This window comes from Onychomys torridus, chromosome 15 (genome assembly GCF_903995425.1).
Source record: "Onychomys torridus chromosome 15, mOncTor1.1, whole genome shotgun sequence".
In the NCBI taxonomy this organism is placed as follows: domain Eukaryota; kingdom Metazoa; phylum Chordata; class Mammalia; order Rodentia; family Cricetidae; genus Onychomys; species Onychomys torridus.
In genome coordinates, this window is record NC_050457.1 from 38374630 (window position 1) to 38396316 (window position 21687).

Sequence of the window (21687 nt, forward strand, 5' to 3'; positions counted from 1 at the left end):
TGATACAACCAGTATTTTCAGCCTGACTGGAAGCTCGATTAGAATGTGTGCTGAGGTTGTGTGTGTAGACTGTGAATACTGATCTGCACCTCTATACATCAGTTCTTCTACTACGCAGAATTAAACTACATAGTTTATTTCAGGGATATGCTGCAGTACCTCGTACTAGTTGGTAAGCTCTGACACACCTGTGTAGGATTTCTGCAAGATGAATAGGGTTATGTTAGGTGTCTGAAAGTGGCTGTGGAGAGAGCAATCGAGCCAGAAAAGTCAGATATTGGGGTAGTTTTTCCTCCTGAAGAACAATACGTTGAGTAAATTTATCCATGTTCCATTGTGTGCGTACTCAGGACAGAGAATGCACACATAGTTCAGTTCATAGTGGAAGAAGGAAGAAGTGATGCTTAAAAAAATCAAAGCTGCAAGATATTTGGTGATTTATTTTAATCCATAAGTTCACAAATAGTCTTTTAAGTGTCACCCAATTTTTCTTATTGTTTTAGAATAATGTTATAGAAATAGTATATTTCTTAATTATTTATATGTTCTAGAATATTTCTATAAAGCTATTTTTGGACATGTGTGATCATTTTTTAAATCAAAGCCTCTGCATTTGTATTTTTTAAGCTTACAAAATAATAACTAAACTTAAATATTAATGAAAGTGAATATTATATGAGAAGCAAAGGAAACAGACTCCCATCACTGGTGCTGCTGATTTTCTGTGCTTAGTTTTTGCCCTAATTTTGTAAGCTCTGTCATTAAGCACAGTTGTTCTGTGTTTAAATGGTATGTGGGTGTGTGCAAACAATTACACACACAGACTCAGTTATGACAGTAAAGAAGTGAGATGTCTGATTCCTTAAATATTTACTGCTAACCAGGAATAACATATGTTAAAAACTGCTAGGTAAGTGGCCTTGGCACCTTTTTATCTGGCCTAACTGCTCTTCCTCTCCTTAAAAGTTCAAAATGTCCTTATTTCTGCCTTGCTCTTTTGATTTAAAAACATTTTCATTTTAAATATTCACACTTGTAGATAAGTGTATAAAGTCTAGCGCCTGGCAGTCCCTGATGTCGAAGATGAGTCTAAACGTATTGGTTGAATTTCATTCCCAAAGGAGTTAGAAGTAGGGCTGCTGAGCATGAGTGCTGGAGTTGGGCACCATGGTAACTGAGCAAGAAACACCTGAGTTCTGATGGGGAAAGAAGAACAGGAGGAAGGCATGATTCCAAAGCCGGCGAGAGACAGTGAAAGTGGAGAACACACCTTTCTTCTTGTTGCCTATCTACCTTTCTTCCAGCCAGGGATGACTACAGCATCCTCATGTCCATCCCTTGGGCCTTAGGATCTTACATGTAGGGCTGGAAAGCCAAGAGGTAGGCTGAATCTGAGCCCTAAGATAATTCCTCAGAAATACATTTTAAATAATCAAACCCATAGCACTTAATTTCTCCGTTGGCTTGCTGTGTTTTGAGGAGAGCAGAGTCCAGCTCTTTTGGGATATTGACAGGTTCCGTTCTTGACTGTGATCCATCAAGTGGAGAGGTGGCTTTGGGGCAGGAGGATCAGCAAATTTTACAGCAGTAGTTCACACATGAAGATACTGTACATTCATTCATTGTTATTTATCTTAGAAATGGAGAGATCTGGGAACTTACATTACAGCGGAGTCCAAGGTCCTTAGGAAATTCGGGAACGCAGAAGTACATACAAATGAGTTGTATCTTTCTGCTGGTTTAAGTTTTCAAGCTATAAATTCTTTAAACTACATTTCTTGGATTCTGTTTAAATATTGATATGCCATGTTCAAAAGCAGTGAGTTCTTGGTAAAATATAAAACTACTTCTGGAGACTGCCTTTTCAATAGTAACATGAAATGTATTTAGAAAATTAAAAATTTTGAAAGTAAACTTTCATAACTTGGGGTTTTAACTGAACCCTATATCAAAGTGTTGAGAAGTCTCCTACTTTAATGTAACGTCTGGAAGCTTTAAACCACTGCTCAGCAAAGGGTGACTTTAGTTATTCTGGGTTCTCTCTCTATGCTCTCATGCTTCATTAAACCCTCTGGGTGTCACACACACATTGTGACTTTTCATGAATGCTACACGAACTGCATTAAGTTTTTTTTTTTTTAAACTTTTATAAGAGTTTTGTGTTTTAGAGCTTTATATAAATTAGAGCACTTTTACTTTTTCTAGAAGTTCCAATGAACAGATGCAGTGCCCTTGCTTTTAAATAACTATCTTGACTGTCTATTCTATCTAGAATTTAAGCCCAATGATACTCTTTTCCAATCACATTGGAAAACACTATTTCCAACTACAGAACCCAAGAAGTCAATGAGTGTTAGTTCTGTGATTTAACTCTATTTTCAGTCTATATTTTCCATGGACTCTGCTAGGCAAAGCTTTTCTTGTCACAATTGGGAGATCTTTTCCACCCCATTCCTTTGTTGGCATTTACAGATGCTGAGTGTCACTCTGAGGGTATAATCAAGGAGGAAAGCTTAATTTACATCGTGCTGCCAGTAACTGTCTCAATGAACCCAAAGCTCTTTGTGTGCATCCCTTAAATACTCTGCATAGCATCTAAACACATAAACATACTTATAGTGGGGATTCTTCTTTAAAACATTTTATCATTTCACTTACTCAACAAAAATGAGCAATTATTAAAAGTATTTCTCATCACTTTCTAAACCATATCTTTGGGTACCCTTTTTGGATCATGCTTGATCTGTCACTTTCCAAGTGAGTAATCCCAGCTGCATGATGGATTACATATAGTTATGTGTCCGTGTCTTTGGTTATATTTCTGAATTTCTTCTCACATGATTGAGGCAAACCTGAGGATGGATCATTGAATAATTGTTACAGTTCTTTTTCCTCCTGTAAAATATTTCATTTCTCCATTTTTGTCTTTAATGGCCTTTTGAAGAATCCAATCTGTTGAGAAAATACAAAATATAACACAATTAATTATTTTAATTGAGGTAATAGATGCCAATCTATTTAGATATAACCATGCATTAGAAAATCTGGGCAATCAACTATTCCAATACCTGATGCATAGTTTAGCTGACCAGTTAGTACTGAATGTAAATTAGATAACGTCTGTCAAACTGCTAGTTTATCTTTGGCTGTTACCCCACACTAGTTAAGTCTATTGCCTAGTAAAAATCGTGCATGTGTGGAACAAGCAGCATTCTGGGAAACATGAAGCAGGTGAGTGACAGCTACATGACACTGTTTCTACTGTGTCATCATCATAGTTTTCAAGTGGCAGACACGTTTCCATCAAGTAACCAATGGTCACAAATTGAAATCCTTAGAGTGAATAGTGAGCTTGGTGGAAGGCCGTGGGTAAGGTGCCAGGGAAATGTCTGAATTGTTTAGGTGACTCTAAGTGGACCAGAATGCTGCACATTAGCTTTTCAGGAGAAGTTTCTCAAAAGACCCCATGTCCTTTACCTATGAAAACAGAGTCACTGATGGTAAGGAAAAAAAAAAATCACATAGTGGTTAATGTAAGTCACATTACACCATTCTTTGTCACTGAACCATTAGCAAAAGTTACCAGTCTTTATTTTTACTTCATGTTATACAGAAAACAAAAGCATTTGACACACAATGAGACTTTGGAAGTGACCTAAACTTACTTTAAAATGTATTGAATAAACTAAATCTCATTTAAATAATTTAATCTTCTTTAATTCTAACACTTACCTTTTAAAAAACATACCTAAGGGTACTAGGCAAGTAGCTTTTAAAATTTGTGTGCTCTAATTATTTTTTTAATTTGAGTGAGTTAATTATTTGCAAATGTAATGTATCCATATCACGTGGATTTGTGGCTTGCTATGGATAACAGGAGCATGTTACTGTGGGGTACCTGTGTGGGTGGTGGTGGTGCAATGTGCATGCAGCAGCTAGAAGCCACACTTGGGCATGGTCCCTTAGGAGCTGTGGACTTTGCTTTTGGAGACAGCATCTTTCATTGGCCTATTAGACTAGCCTGAATATGCAGAGAGCCGGGGCCAGGGGGGTTCCTGTTTCCACTGCCAGTGAAGGGATTATAATCACATTACAACTCCATGCCAACATGCACAACTTTAAAAAAAAAAAAAAAGATTTATTTTTACTATGTGTAATTCTGTGACTCTAGTGGGAATGTGTATGTGAGAGCTGGTTCCCTCAGAGCCCAGAAGTGTCAGATCCCCTGGATCTGGAGTTACAAATAAATGTGAGCCATCTGACATGGGTACTGGAAACTGGACTCCGGTCTCCTGTACGAGCAGTATGTGCCCTTAACTGCTAAGTCATCTCTCTAGCCACCACTGTTTAACTATCCCGATTTTTTTCTTAATGTGTGTTCTGGGGTGGAACTCGGGTCTTCGTGCTTGGAAGGCAAGCACTTTGCTACTGAACTATCTCCCCAGCCTGGGACTGCACACTTCATAAATGACGGTTGAGCACTTGAGAGCTCAGAGGGACAGGTGATAAAGAATAAGTCCTTCCAAGGCTACTCTCTACCAGAATCTAGTTGCTGGAAGATAAGGAAAGCGTGGTAACAGGGTGAATGAACTTGGAAACTGCCATGAGGTTATGTTTTCCTGAACATTAGTCATTTCCTCTGTGGCAACTATGGAAGGTCCGGGCTTGGATATCACTCAGTCCTTCTTCACCTGCACCCATGTGCCCCAGGACAGACAGCAAATCAGGGAGTTTTTTTTTTTTTTTTTTTTTTTAACCAGAGTGGGAGGTGAGTATTTAAGATGAGGGTATACAGTGTGACACACTGCAGCTCCAAATGCCAAATGAAGAGGTGTTGGAGAGGTGGGAAAGATGGAGGAGCAAAGAAGTGTTTCCAAGTGGGGAAACCACAGCTTCTGTGTCAACACGAGCTGTAAACCAGGCCTTGGGCACCATAGTGTGGCAAAGCTAGGTATTGCAGCGAGCACTGACATCTTGGAACTTGAATGCTGAATGAAACTTGTGTCTTGGGACTTTGCTGGATCATAGATTCTATTTATGGAATTCGACGTTACTTGTGGATGTTCTCCTTGGAGGAAATCCCCCAAAGAAGAAGTTTGTCACCACAGAAAAGCCATAAAGGATGGTGACAGCTGTAGTTTAGCCAAAGAGAAACTTGCTATATAAACTATCTGATTAAATAATTCTGTCATTTATATGTCAGAAAAATGAATATTCAGTTACATTTCCATTTTTGCATAATTTTATTTAAGAAAGCAGTGAACTATAGGAACATGTTAATGCCAGGCAGTTTGGATTCCATATTTAATTGAAAAAAAAAAAAAACCATTGAATTCAACTTTTCTATGGAATGTTGTTTTCTGGTAAACTCATCCTAAAAGTGATCATCATAGCTTGTTTGAAAATGTTATGTTCTTACATTTCTCACCTTAAACTATCTCAGTAAATGTCGAGATTAACTTGAGAGAAAACAGATTGCTACTTGGTATTGCAAAAGGATTTGATATGGTGGTCTCTGGACTTTATGTTCTTTATTATGCCAGTTAACTATTATATTACTTGTTCCTTACACAGACACACAATTATTGCAAAAAAATGTGGGTTTTCTGTTTATACACCAAAGAAACGTTTTATCTTTTAGACACATAGAGTGGTATGGCTTAAACAAGGTTCGTCTCAACCATGAATAGTCCCTGTATGTCCTTCACCAGCACAGGAATTCAATCTTTTTTTCTGGTATTTTGAGACAGGGTTTCTGTGTAGCAGCCTTGACTATCCTAGAACTAGCTCTATAGACCAGGCTGGCCTCGAACTCACAGAACTCTGACTGCCTCTGCCTCCCAAGTGCCGGGATTAAAGGCATGCGCCGCTGCTGCCGCCGCTGCCACCACCGCCGCCGCCGCCTCCACCACCACCTGGCTATTTTTCTTACTTTTAAAGATAACTATTATCCTTACTAAAATTTTAGTTTACTGTTAAACAGCCCTCAGTAATCCCTACCTGGAAGGAGGTCCCCCAGGAGTTTTGGATATATGTATCCCCAACAGAGGCATACTTTTTTTCCTTTGCAAAAACGAGATGTGTAGTACCCAATGTATAAAATATTGCATTTTTAAAAATTATCGCTGATCAGAAATGTTTATATACTATTATATTCCAACGCATCGATAACTCGTAATTTGTTTTGCCAGTTTTCCGTTGGTGGCTGGAACAAAGGGTGACAATGATGATGGGACCCACCTTCCACAGAGCTAATATCAGCAGCATCAGCAGCAGTAGCCCAGCGAAGGCACTCAGGAGGATGACCCACAGTGGCACTCTGCCTGGGAGTCCCGTCTTTGGATATTTGAATAGCCAGCTGAAAAGGATTAAACCAGGTTGTTAACACCGATAAACACACATTAGAACTCCCGGAACACAGAGTTCTTACAGACTATAGTTTTTCTACCAAACGGTGTAATTAATCTCATGACTGTAGACAAAAACAAACCCCGTCGGGTTTACATTGGAAAATGCCTTTCATTTACTCAAAATGTCCAATAATATCAAATTTATTATCGCTCAGAAGTGGAGCCCTTCAAGACAGAATTTTGCAGCTTACACAATCCAGCTCACCCAGATGGGATATCTAAAGTTTCCCAGGACAAGACGAGAAAATCATGCTTTTCCTCTAAAACCAAATCTGTTGACTTTAAAAAGTCAGGAGTAAAATACTGGTATTTATTTATTTATTTATTTTTTTACCAAGGACTCTTCTTGACAGGCCTCACTTTTGTTTGGGATTTCCCAGTAGCTAAGTGAAGGAGTTTAAAAACCTTATGCACACATATAACATTCACACACACAGATACATACATTCATACACACATTTATATATACACATCCACATATACACAATAGACAAGCATTCTGTAAATAGATTGAAGGCCAACTGCATTATATAATGTTAGGTCCTAAGGAGGAAGCTCACAAGTATCCCCTTTGTGACTAAAGCAAAGGGGGGGACATCCAGTCACTGTCACAGTTAGAAGTGATAAAGTAAAGCACAGTTGGTGAGTTGTAAACATCACAGTTTGCTTAGCTTCTGAGGAATGAGAACAAGCCTGAAATCCCGTTAGAAGCCAATTTAAAGGAAATCAAAGAGTGTCTGACAGAAGCGTCAGATCAGTCACTGCGTCAGCCCCTGTGCGCTAAACATAAACCACCGGCAAGTTGGGAGTGAGATGCCTATTATTTTCAGATGGACAGTTTGGAGTGAAAGGCCGAAAGTATTTCCAGATGTGCAGCCTCACTTACCTCTCGTTTCCGGTTGCTGCTACTTAAAGTCAACGTTGCGTTTTCACTCTGAAGTTCTCCCCTTATGGTAAGATTGAAGCTGGAAAAATGTGTCTGCAAGGCAGGGAGGACTCAGTATTACTGTGCCGTGCTAATCAAGATGAGAGATGGTCGGGTGTGAACAGCATCATTATCACACCAGCTGCAGTCACCCTTGCAAGACCAGGCAAGATCAAGCCAGCTAAAAATCTGATATGGATTCAGGAAGATGCTCCCGAGATCCCATCTCCAGCTGAGGAACTGTTGATAGCTGCTGGAGGAGGGGAAGCCACTTTTCTTTTTTTAAAAAAATATATATTTTAAATAAAAATATAGTCGCACACTCCCCTCCCCCCTCCCTCTCTTCCAGCCCCTCCCGTAAATCCCTTTCAAATCATTATCTCTTATTCTTTAATTATTATTGTTACATACGAGTGAATGCAAAACACAGTCTGCTGAATCTCCTTAGTGCTGTTATGAGTGTGGTCACTGGTGAGTTCCCCATGTCCCAGTGGCTGACCCCACACCCATGCATATGGGCAGCTCTAATTAGATTGGGTGGGTTAAAAATAAATAAAAAGTTGTAGAAGAAAGATCTGGTGTTGGCAGTTGTTCTGGGAGGAGTTGGAAAGAGGAGAGAGGAGTAGATATGATCGGAATACATTGTGTACTTTTGAAAAGGAAAACAGAAAAAACAAAACAAAACCGAGATTGTTCTGTGAGATTAACGCAGTGGTGACTGGAGGCTCCTCCTCCTTCCTTCCCCATCTCCCCACCAAACTGTCTTTAAGATCCTTCTCATAGAGTGAGAATTAGCAACTTCAAAATAATTTCTAGTCTGATTTTTCTCTAGAAAAACAAAATCCAATCTTCGCTTGCTTCTCATGCATCTAGGCATGGGATAGCTACAATCTGATAATGAGGACTGTGCATGGGCACTCATTAAGAATTGTGCATGAAATTAACAACATTAAAATGCCATGACTTAGCAAAATATCATGCTAATAGGACCAAACCTAAAATTCTCCGTTTCATATGATCAACTAAACATTTCTTTAAAGAAAAACAAAAAGACAAAATACAACAAACTGTTTTAAAACAGCCTGAACTCAGATGAATGTGGCTTTGTGAGGGATAAAGAATATACTTGCATAGAAATTTCAAAAATAAATCACTGTTCCATAATGTATTCAAGTCCTCTTCTTTGTTAATGGTACCAAAGAATGTCTCTCCATCGTTTTTTGAACCTTAATGAACTCCCAAACTGTTAGGATATAAGCCTAAACCTCAGTACCAGAGAAGTAGTTCGCTCTTGTAGCACAAAGATTGAGGAAGAAATAGCCCCAGAACACCAAATCTGGCAGGGAGCATTGGTGATAACTCTTGTCATTGACAGATGGGGAAGATGACCCAACATGGCTGTTGCAGGAGAGCTGGTCCTCGGTCACATTCTCCAAGACTCCCATCCTCAGGTTCTTCCCACAGCAATGCTGTGATTTGGACCAAAACACTAATAGTGAACTGACACTTACTGATTGGATTCAGTAACTGCTTAGAGCAATTCAACCACTCACTTTTATGAAGGTTGGTTTCCACAGGATGAGTGAAACGTTCACTTGACTCACGTCGGAAGGCATGAGATTGCACGTGATGGTGGCTAGTTTACAGGTACTGCAATCCTGTTGGATTGACAGAGACACGTTATGGTGCTTGTAATCTGGTCACAGGTTCTATATGTAAATTCTTCCGATAGTTATTTATTTCTAAGTTGATACTGGATGCTCTGCACTTGGAAAACATCAAGTAAAAATAGAATTTAGTGTACCTGAATTGTGCCTCTTTTGAGATCCTCAGACTTGGATATTGTCATTTTCTTCCCAGAGTTGATACCAAAAGGATCCTCAAGGCTCCGGGGTTTGCAGTTCACATGCTAAGGAAGGAAAATGTTTCCTCATTAGAAAGTGGCAAAGCCAGAGGAAAAAGGCCAGTTGGTGTGATAGCATGAAGAATCTGCAAATGACAGCCACTGATTATATATATATATATATAGAAGGTCCGTCCGTGGGTGTGCGGGGTAGAGAGGCTGTGAGGCATCTGTGATGTGTTCCCACTCAGATAACAATCACTGTTTCCGTGACCCTTGTAATTGCCACAGAGGAGGAAGGATGCTAGCAGAGAGTTCACTATTCCATGAGTAACATAGTTATTAATTTATTGTTTCTCAAAGAACAGCTGATAAGTTCCTATTATATGTATATATATATATATACCCATAATATATATTAAACTGCACACATATATTCTAGTGAGGACAAAGAAAGTGCTAGCATGTTGCTATAGGCTCAATTTGATGTTTGTTTTGTTGGACTAGAGGAAAATTCCAGAGTTTTTTTTTCCCTTGCCCTTAGCAAAATATTTAAGTGATTGCAAGGCAAATACTACAGCTGCCATGTTTTGTTTTGGATTCTGAGAAGGCTTTAGTTTTTAAAAACTTCATGAAAAGAAGGCATAATGTTAAATGCTCAATTCATGCATACACTAACTTAACAATTACTGTGGCTTTCTGTGTTTTTGACATTAAACACAGAATATTATTATTATTAATAAATGCCACATAATAATAATAAATAATAATAATAAAACAGCACATAGTCTAATCAGTGCTACAAGCACAATGGGGCTGCAATGTTGGGGTTGTCTGGGGTAAGTGCACAGTCATTTACTCTTTTGTGGACAGCAAGGTATGTTTAGAAATAAAATAAGGCTTCTTTATTGAATTGATTCCCTCAAAGAAATTAAAGTGCAGCAACAATTTCATGTGTCCATCAACAATTAATTACGTAAGATCTACTGGATTATACCATGTTTCCAAAAAGGGCACTGCTGAGTCCTAACATCCTGAACCTGTAAACATGACCTTATTTGCAAACTGAGTCTTCACGAATGTCATAAATTGAGGTTCTTTGCGTAAGAACATCTTGTACTTCAGGAAAGCCCCAAATCCAATGGTGGGTGTACAGAAAAACATCGAGGCAGAAATGAACACAGAATCACAGGGGGAACGGAGCCAAGGAATGTGTTGTTACCAGCAAACACTGGAAGGGAAGGCATGGTCCGGAGGGAATCTCCATTATCAGAACCTTGACACTGAACTGCTGGCCCTCAACATTGTTAAATAACCAACTATGGTGTTTAATTACTCATTGTCTGCAGTTTGTTTCAGGAACTCTAGATATTGAACTTGCAAATTCTAAGTAGTTGATGGAAATTATTAGTTTTAAAACGCTTCTCCATTTGTTTTTGAACTAACCTTTCTTATCACAAGGGTCCTACAAAGCATGAGGCTTACATGTAAGGTGAGGAAGGTCATCGTGGGCTGGAAAGACATCTTAGCAGGTGAAAAGTACTCACTGCTAGCTCTGTGACTTGAGCTCTGTCCCACAGCCTCGGGTGAAATACACTTGCTGTCAAGCCTGATGCCCCTGAGTCATCAAACTGCAGAACCCACATCACAGAAGAAGAGAACTAACTATGGCAAGTGGTCCTCTGACTTCCCCTGTGCATTGTGGCACACGCATGCCACCACCACCCCATACAAAACAAATAAGTAGATGTGACTTTTGAAAAAGAAGATGACGGTAGTGACCTGGTTGGAAAGCATATGTGACTTACGTCAGAAGATGACCATCCAGTCAGGTATAGTACAGGATAACCATCTGATGTCAAGTTGGGGTATGAGATTGACAGCTGAAGTTCTGGCATTGGGAAATGGCCCCTTTTTCTGATCTGTAGGGGAAAAATAGGCATATAATCATTTTTGGCTCTTTCAAAAGCATCCTTTCCATGTTACATAGGACTCTGGTATCTTTTTTCCTCTTTCTTGTGTGTGTGCATGTGGTATATGTGTGTGCATGTGGTATATGTGTGTCCACATGCATACATAAATATACATGCATGTTTATGTTTATGTGGCTGTATATGTGGAGGCCTGAGTTTGGTATCAGGAAATTTCCTCCAGAACTATTCTACCTATTTCTTCGAGGCAGGGTTTCTCAATCAAACTCAAAACTGCCCAGTACACCTAGTATCCCTAGCTCACTTGCTCTGGTGCCCTCCTGCGTCCGGCTGTCTCAGACAATCTGCTACAAATACAGTCAAGTTGTCATACCCATCCAGAATTTATGTGGGATCTGGGAATCTGAACTCCAATTGTCTTGCTTGCTTGAGAATTACATTAAGAACTGACCATCTCCCAACCACCATCTCCCCAGGACTGACTGACTGTCTTTCTCATTTTTTTAAACCAGACCTTACACTTCTTGGATCTGGGATAAAAGGTAATTTTGGTTCTTGTTTTGTTTGGTTTGGTTGTTTGTTTTTTGAGAGAGGGTTTCTCCGTGTAGCCCTGGCTATCTTGGAACTCACTCTGTAGACCAGGTTGGCCTCGAACTCAGAAATCCACTTGCGTTTGCCTCCTGAGTTCTGGGATTAAAGGCGTGTGTCACCACTACCCAGTGACTTTGGCTCTTACTTGATGCTAAGTTATATAAAATTTTGAGTCATCCACGTGAAGGTGGTTTGTAATATTATGTGGGAATTGGCTTAATACATCCAGCAAGAAAATATGAAGGCCCATCAATGGTCATATGCAGTTGCTATTATTATATTGTTGATTCATCCTTCACTCCAGGATAATAAGATTAATAATACTATGCATATGGATAATACTAGGGTTAGTGCTATTATTATATTGTTTATTCATCCTTCACTCCAGGATAATAATAGGATTAATGATATTATGCATATAGATAATACTTAGTTGCTGTCAGTTTGGACACATCAATAATAAACCCAGTCACCAACAATGTGTTGGTGTTGGACTAAGAAAAGAAATCAAAGCACCTCCCTTTAACCAAGATGAGCCAGATTTGAAATCTCTACTTTGCTCTTCCATGTCTTCCATCATCCCCATGTGATTGCTGGGTAAGTCTGGATCTACGCTGTTGGAATGCTGTCCTGTCTGCTTCATGTCTGTGTCCCTATATATCTGTCTCTAAGAAAGACTTTGTTCTCTCTTTCATTGAACATCATCACAGAAAGCATCCCATGGGGAAGAAATGATGGACACCTTACTGACATCTTCAACCAAGTTTTATAAGCCACTGTCTCCAACTGACCCCAAGTGACCTCATTAAAAAACAAACAACAAACACTACCATGCATTATCTGAAAGTTGCTTTCAGAATTCATGGTGGATATTCATGTTAAAAGCCACTTTCGACCTATTTACAGATTCCAGCCAATGATTATCATAACACATACACAAGCATACATTACTCTGAGTCAGGAACAGGAAAGAACATATAACATCACATTGTAATATATTAGTTGTTGTTCACATGGGAAATCCAAGGCATATAAGGTTGATTCTTACATTGTTCTCTTACAGGCAGGTTAATCAAACAGGCTGAGTACACAGTGGGGTAACAGTCTTAAGTGTTAAGTGACTTCAAAGTGTATTATGAACTCAGGCTGAGCTGTCCAGTGAAAGTATTAGTGGGGAAAAAAGTATTGAAAATTGTCTTTATTATTGTTCTGTGGCCATGTCCACTAACCTTGTGTGTGTGTGTGTGTGTGTGTGTGTGTGTGTGTGTGTGTGTGTGTTGCATACACACAGATGTGTGGATCTCCTTGACCATGTGCATGCATGTGCAGGCTAGGGGAGGTCAGGTGTCATCCTATTGCACTCTCTGCCTTATTTCTTTGAGACATGGTCTCTCAGTGATCCTGAAGTTCACCATTTAGGCTAGGCTGGCTAGCCAGCAAGCTCTCAGTATCCGTATGTCTCTGCTCCTGATGCTATGGTAACAGGTACACACAGCCATGTCTAGATTTTTTTTTTTTACTTAAGTGCTGGAATCTGAAACCAGGCTCTCATGCTTGCAGAGCAAGTGTTCATACCCACGGAGGAATCCCCTAAGCCTCTATCCAAGGTTTTTAGAGGTGGAGATCATTTCCTTAATCCAGACAAGAAAAACTTAGCATGTTTTTGATTGCTTTAACCTCGTTAATTTCAATGCCCTAAAGACATAAATCATCTCTAACCTCAGCTACATGGTACCTACCACCACTGCTCAGGGAAGCCACATATCCACTGGCTTCTTCCCAGAACTGTATAGCAAGCTAGGGAGACTATCTCCCTGAATTGGTAGTCCAGTCTGACAAGCAGGTTGACTTCCATCGTAGTTTCTATGTGTTTTGATCCAAAAATTCAGAATCCCCATTTAATGTCCCTGAATTGGGACCACTAGGTGCAGTATGCCCCCTGGCTACCATATGGGTATGATTTCCAGGTTTTACACATTCTTAATGGCTTCTCTCTGTATAGGAACTCTTTAATTTGCACCAACAGATGCCAGGACTGCCTAGCTAGTAAAGCAGCCTGTATGGAGAGCTCCTCAGATCTGCAATGATTCTGTATGGCTGCTGAATGTAAAGTAATTCATCAAACTTGGAATTGTGGAGATTCCTGAGGCCATGCTTGGCCTCATACATGAACGTGGCCTGCGACCATCTTCGGGTAGTATGCCTGGGGCTTGCCTGGCACAGCTTTTTCAGTTGACTGTTAACCTGCTTCTGACATTCAGTCAGGAATCATATATTATGATACTATAGTTTGTTTTTACTGAGAAACACTCCTTCTAAAACCACTGGAAAATACTAGAAATAAGCAGAAAACAAAAGTCTCCTACAGTCCAACCACCTTAGTAGCATTTTTCTGGACAAAATTATTTGTCTTCATTATTTGCATGTTTTATATCATCAAATTTATATCTCACATACACAAAACAAAACTTTGTTTATTAAATCTGTTATGCTACATTTCCCCAAAACATAATGGTTACTTGAGACTATGACTTCTAATAGATAAACAGCAAGCAGTGTGCTGTCTACAACACTTGTTACCTGTGCGGAACTCACTGTGCTAATCATCTGGTTTACAATGCTGCCTTAACTCTTAACTCTAGGTCGTGGATCTCCTTATCTCTGTGTTAGCCATGAGCAGCAATGTGAAAACAATGAAGAAAACTGTTACAAGCATGTAAAACTGGTAAGTAGCAATTGTAGCTAAAATATTATAAGGTATTATCTTCCCACAGAATATATAACATTGTCTTCACCGAATGAATGACAGTTCATTTAGGCAATTTCACAGTGTTAAGAGTTAAAAATTTAAGCTTTTTGTAAGAGTGCTGCTGAAAATTTTAATCATTAATTTTTTTTGGGAGGGGGGGAAATTACCAGTAGTAAGTCACTAGATGTCACCTAAATATGTTGTTTTATTTTTATCCCATTAATTTAATTCTAGAATGTAAAATAGCAATATAATCAGAGACACACAATGTTATGTTATGTTAATATTACTTATATCCGGGAGCTCGTATCTCAAACCTGGAGTCTAATAAGTTACAATGCATGAAGATCTACAACATTCAAGTTTTTTTTCTTTTTGTTTGTTATGCTGCAGAAGCCTAATAGTCTGAATTACAAAATCATATCCGAGAACTGAGCAGGAGATTGCATTCATGCCAATTTTCAGAATGCAGTTTAACATTGTAATTTTAGCAAAGAACACAAATTCCTCTCAAGAGGAACTTATTCCTCTTGAGAATATGGGAAATTTATTCCTATTTTGTCAGAGAACTTCTTTCTTTACTGCTGACAGTTCCCCAAAAAGTTCAGACTGGCTTCATTGATGATGGTGTTGTATCACATATGACAGCATATGTACATAAATCATTCATTGGAATTGAAGGCTCTTTTCTCCTCGAGTAACACCAAGTCTGTGAGTGTTGTCCATGACAACCTTCTGCAGAGCTCATGCAGAGATTGCAACAAAGAATTTAAAATAAAAAAATAATGTAGTAGAACATATCATTTAAGGAGATTGCAGTGCGAACATTGGTAATTTACAGTATAATTTATATGAAAGAGAGCAATAGATAGAACAGGGACTATGACACATCGAATAAAGGGAAATATTCCCCACAGAATTTTGAAATAATTCCATTCTGAAATTGTCATGATTCTGTGAAACATGATTTTCTTAGCCATACTAAAACTAATATAAACTATACACACCTTGCATTTGTAGTAGCTACTTGACACCAGAGTGATTTTTTTTTCTTCTAGGAAGTTTTTCTAAGTTACTGTGTCTTATTGTAAGGAAATTAGAAACTTTGTCTTGTAAAACTGACTCAAGGTATAATTACCAGTTTGCGCTTCATCTTAGTCAAAAGGCCAAGAAGTGATTTAATTATCAATTTGGACAATATATTCTAACACAGTTAAATTACAAAGAAAACTCCTCTAGGATGTGGAGATTAAATGTTGAAATATTTCCTTGTTTTCTTAACACAAATAAATTTTTTTAGAGTACTGACTTAGAGATAGTTTCTTACCATGTAGAAGACATTAATTTCATTTCCAATGTCACCTGTGGAGTTGATAAGTTCAGGGATAGTCTCATTGGCCGCAACTGAGATGTGGTGTTCACTTGCAGAACTTAAAAGAATTAATTGGAAAAATATAAATAAAATGCAACAAAGTTTATGTTTATTAGACTTTATTCTTTTCTTTCCCTACGTCACATGATTCCATGAAAATATATGCAGAGTTCAAAATAGAGAAATCCTTTATCCTCAAACCTCAATTAAATATTTGCAGATGCTAGGAATCACTTTGCTCAGTAGGCACTGTTGCTACTTGACTCCAATATGTTAAATTATATGTAACTTTCAAAACAGAATTCCACTCTTAACAGGTGACGAATGTCCATGAATCTCCTAGCAATTATACTTAGAGAAAAACCAGACTAAATTTTGATATATTTAGTCATGCTGAAAGTGAAAAAACTAGTTTTTAAAAAACATTTACATTTACATTTATACAATTTAAAAGTCTCACTGCTGCTAGATGGTAAAGCTCAATCTCCCTACGAAGGTCATGGTCTTTGGATGGCCCTCATAGAACATAAAATCTCCCCTAGGGGTTGGGGATTTAGTTCAGTGGTAGCGTGCTTGCCTAGCAAGTGCAAGGCCCTGGGTTCAGTCCTCAGCTCTGGGAAAAAAAAAAAAAAAAGGAATAAAAATCTCCCCTCAAAGCAGCTTTTCAGCCAAGAAAAGACAAATAACAGGGATTTATAAATGTGTGCCAAAAATCGATTTGAATTAAGTGGAAAGTTGTTGGAAGAATCTTTGTGCTGACAGAAGTGGACACAGCAAATCAGACAAAAGACAACAGACCTCAAAGGCTAAGAAAGATAAGCAAATCTATGCCTAGCTTATAAGCCTTGCTTTATGATCTCTCTTTAGCAAAAGAGAAAGTGCCACAAGAAACAAACAAAACAGAAGGGTGTTCAACTCAGCTGGCCTTGAAACTGGCTCTCATATTTTTATATGCATTGCACATATTTATTTTAAAAAGCTTGGAATTCTGCTTCAGTAAGGGAATTCATAAGCAAGGGATTCTATAGAGTATAAGTCTACTAAACACGATTGGCACCTGAAGAGAAAATAAGGTCTGAACAGAAAGAATGATTTCCAAATAGTGGAAGGAATAAATGGCTGACCAGTGAGAAATGCGTGGCAGAATGGGCAGTGGGTCCCATGTCATAGGATGAAAACAGTGACCCAGAAATATCCTGCCAACCTGTCAAAAAACACTGCATTTTCTCAAGGACTTTGAAGACTTGTAATTAGCACATTTTATGTTGATATTTAGTGCACATAGATTCTCAAATTTTCAGGTGCATGTGGATTATATAGAAGACATTTGATATGGATGCTGAGTACCACATCAGAATTTTTGCACTCAGCAGCTCTGGTGTGGCACTGGAGTACCGGCCATTTTAAGTTCTTAAATGGTGATGCTCTCAGCAAAGGACCACACTAGGAAAACCATTTGGTGATTGGAAAGATGTCAATGATATAGGTGGTTTCATCCTACCTGTAAAACTGTAATCCAACTTCATATTTTACTGGGATGGAAATATTTACTTCATTATCATAAAGAGATTCAGGTGGTTCTTCGCTGTCACTGGAAAACACAGCACATTCACACTAGGCATTAAATTTGCTTATGCATAGACCATCTCTAAACATTTGAAAGAGAATATTACATAGGAAAATTAAAAAAAACAGAAAAATTGTAGAATTCTCTTCTTGTCTTTATTGAGAGGAGAAGAAAGAGTAGAGATAGGTATTGTTAATGTTCCCAAATAGATTACACTATAGAGTTAGAATTGAAAACCACACTGATTCAGGCCCATGTTTATCCACATCATATGAAATAATTAGAATCTGCCGGCTTAATCATTAAAATGTTGAGATTGCTGGACTTCTGTGCATAAAAATATGAATACAAATCACCTCAGTTTATATTTATCACACACAAGGACCGTGTACAGAGACTCAACTAGTCTCATACAGCTAATTATAAATCTAAAATCTGATTTTGTCTTTCATAGTCTTTCCAAACAGAGTACTCAGTGTGCATGTTACTTAAATTTTTATGTATTTCCTTGATTTGGGGTGTAATTTTCATAATATTTGAAAATTTAATTATATACATTATATATACATATACATTATATACAAATATACCTCACAGTCATGAACAGAGCATGGAGAAGAGATATAATTTTATGACCAGGTATAGGGGATGAGGTTGTTTTTGAACACTGGTACCTTTATATTATAATACCAGATTACAATGTACCAGAGACTTTTTTCTAACATAATACATCCTGGTTATGGTTTCTTCTCCCTGTGCTCCTAGTTCTTCACCCTTCATGTCTGGATCCCTTTCTGTCTCTCATTATAAAACAAAGTTTTCTAAGGGATAATAATAAAATAAAAGATAAAATGAAGTTTAGCACATTGCAGTTGGGCAAAACAAACAAACAGAAGGAAAAGCCCAAGAGAAGACACAAGAATCAGAGACCCACTCATTTGTACCCTCAGGAATCCCATAAAAACACTAAAGTGTAAACCATGATATATACACCGAGGACATGGTACAGACCCCTACAGCCCCTGTGCAAGCTGCCTCACTCTCTATGAGTTCATATGAGCTTTGCTCATGCTCATTTAGAGAGCTCTGGTTTTTTTTTGCATGTATTCTATGATAATGTTGAGAAGTTTTGAATGTTTTGCATAAAATTTATTGAAGTATGGAAGAGTATCATTAAGTTTTAAGTCCATGTGGTGACTCAATTGACCTTCATAGACAGCTAGTAAATGTTTTAAAATTAGTAGATCCTGTTGATCATAAACGCAATTTGGCAGATATAAGTGATGTGTAATTACAAGATAGTCTACAGTTAATATTATCAATGATTTAATCCAATAGATTAAATTATTTGCTTTGAGTATGAATTCCTCTACTCTTGCTAATTACTCCCAAGGTATTTTTGTGAGGCAAAGCGGTTCATGGACTGTTACTTCTGCTGATCTTATACAAGCTTCAAGAAGCTGCCAATGATTCTACAAAGTAAAATAATCAAATTACATAAAAGTAATGGTATGCACACATACATGTATATCCACACATACATAAACCAACCTTGTTGCACTTAAATGAATGATTGCATTTTCTGTGAGATGTGATGTATTAAACTGGAATATTACTTTGAAGGTTACCTATGAAATTAAAATAGACATCTTAAATAACAGATGAGGAAAACATCAACTTTGAAAAAATATAGTTTACATAAATTAATCACCTAAACAGAAATTATAAAACTACTTAAGAAATATTGTCTTACAAAATACAACCTAATCGTAACTGCATACAAAAAGATATAATGCACACATACACTTCTAAATGTGAATATGTAATATGCTTTGCATATTGCTATAGTCTGAATGCTTTATTCCATTTAAAGTTTATATGTTCAAGCTTAGTTATCAATGTTATGATACTAGGAGGTAGGTCCTTTTGGCAGGTTCATGAGCATCTGCATGAGTAGGATTAATGCCCTTGTGATTGAGGTACCAGAAAATGCCTTTCCTTTTCACTCCCTGAGGATACAAAATATTCTCTTTGGACAATGGGCTTAACATTGTCTTGATCTTGGACTTTTCAGTTTCCATATTTATTAAAAAGAGATTTCTCATTCATGTGCTACTCTATTCCTAAATTTTATAGCATTCTGAATGCACATGGTAACACTGAATTTAATATCATATTCAAGTCATAGTAACAAAAAGCATTTATGCAAACCACAAATCAAGAAGAATCATTCTATTTATTTTATTACCACAATTTGCTAGATAACAGTAATGAACATAATTGTGGCATGTTAATAATTAGTCTCTTTAATACACACGCTAGCCACCATTATAAAACAGGGAAAACATACTTGATTTGTTAATTTGATAGTATAATTTTTTTGGATCACTGTTGAGTAATTCAAGAAGATAATCCAAAATGGCTTAGCTCTTATAATAAAGTATTATGAAAAAACATTGTTTTGTAAGAGTTTGCATACTTAAAAAACTGCTGAAGAAAACACAGAAAATGTTCTGCTATACAAATATCATATACAGACAGCTCTCTTTTGAGAAGCTCTGCCTGTACACAGGGCTGTACATGAACATCAACAGTCACACTAAAATGTAAGTTATTTAAAACAAAGATCACCTGCATGTTCTTGCCCAATGATCTCATCATAATGCTTATGAATTATATATCTCAATCTCAGAACTAATCTTATTTGGTGCTAATTGAAGTATTTAAAATTTGGATCAGAAAAACATTCCAGAAATACCTAACTAATGGAAACCACTTATAATTATATCTTTATGATAAATATTACATGGCAAAGTTGTGACATTTACAGCTTGTGAACAATTGGTACCATTCACAGATGGAGTAGTGGCATGAGATTAGCATGGTTGTATCAATGTATGTATGGAATTTTCTTCCCTCCTATATATAATCTTAATTTACATTTAAAAAGAAGAAAACAAGTTCTTTTAAGAAAGATGGTTTTTCTCTTGCCTTGGAGTACTGATCTCCATTCTAGTAAAGGGACATTTATTGGATAGACCTTCTCTGTCTCTCCTTAACCTCCACAACTAGCCTGGCCACTTGAGTCTTGGTATTCTCCATGGCCTTTTTATCTACAGGAAAGTGCTGGCAGAGAAGCAGGTCTGAGGAAAATGCTTACTGTATAATCACATGAACCTGAAATACTGGAACTGAAAGTCTAGATCTTGAGCCCAAGAATATTCTAAGTGTGAAACCCGAGTTGGAATTGCTTGCAAATTCCTCCCATCACCCTTCGTATAACCTAAGAGATATTTTGATATAAGCTTTTAGCACAAGCACAAGGGGCTGCTGGAGAGAGAAAGAAATATTTGAGTTCAATGCCTTCCTGAAATGGTACAGGGTAACTAGATATCCACATGCAAAATGTGTAAGTTGCCCTCTTTCAATACACATAACCTGGGAGTTCTTTCACATGGATCACAGACCTAAGTGTTAGCAAAAAAATCATAAAATTCTTGGAAAAGAAAACCTAAAAGTTTCAAATCATGTATCTGGTAGGAGGCTTGAATGTAGACTATTTAAAGAACTCTTACAGTTTAATAGAACAAAAGACAGCCTAATTTAAAAACAGGTACAGAATGGGACATGGTGGCTTTTAGAAGTCAGGAGGACTGCTGAGAGTTTATGACATCCTGGGCTATATCATAAGTTTAGGGCTAGCCTGGCCTTCAAAGTGAGACCCCGTTTCAATAAAAAAAAGTATCGCAGCCGATAGTTCTCCAAAGACAGTGGGTGTGCGCATGTATGCACGTGTGTGTTCGTGCGTGTGTGTGTGTGTGTGTGTGTGTGTAATGAAAAGTTACTTAAAACATCACTACTTGTTGCTAGGGCAATGCAAATCCAAGTTATAGCAAAACATTGCTTCACACCCACCAGGACGGTGATGATGATGGTGATGATGATGATGATGATGATGATGATGATGATGATGATATAATGTGGAGAAGTTAGAGCTCTTATTCACTACTGACAAAAATGTAAAGTGGTACATCTGTTTATCTACTACAGATTCGGCCTTTGTGTTTGAATGTGACTTGTGAAACACTCTTGATTATGTCTTAGTCTTCCTGAGCTTCTACAGCCATATAACTTAGACTGTAAACTTATGTAATTCATAAACACTGGAGATTTCCTACTCATAGCTCTGGAGTCTGGGAACTCTAGGACGAAAGTACCAGAAGACTGGAATGTAATGGCGGCCTGCTGTGAAGACACTGTGCCTTGTGTGGTAGGTGGGACAAACAAGTCTCTCAAGCC

The 21687-nt window shown here is 37.8% G+C and overlaps 1 protein-coding gene across 1 annotated transcript in view; it reads right to left on the reverse strand.

The window, feature by feature from the left end:
* Positions 1 to 2157: 2157 nt before the first annotated feature.
* Positions 2158 to 21687, reverse strand: part of Itga1 (integrin subunit alpha 1) — a 142941-nt gene continuing 123411 nt past the window's right edge. Inside the window, 10 exon segments of the mRNA XM_036207009.1 lie at positions 2158 to 2952; positions 6241 to 6333; positions 6335 to 6358; positions 7297 to 7389; positions 8889 to 8993; positions 9140 to 9244; positions 10987 to 11100; positions 15777 to 15879; positions 17323 to 17412; positions 18940 to 19016. Coding sequence (XP_036062902.1) covers positions 2908 to 2952; positions 6241 to 6333; positions 6335 to 6358; positions 7297 to 7389; positions 8889 to 8993; positions 9140 to 9244; positions 10987 to 11100; positions 15777 to 15879; positions 17323 to 17412; positions 18940 to 19016 — 849 coding nt within the window. The 3' untranslated portion in view covers positions 2158 to 2907.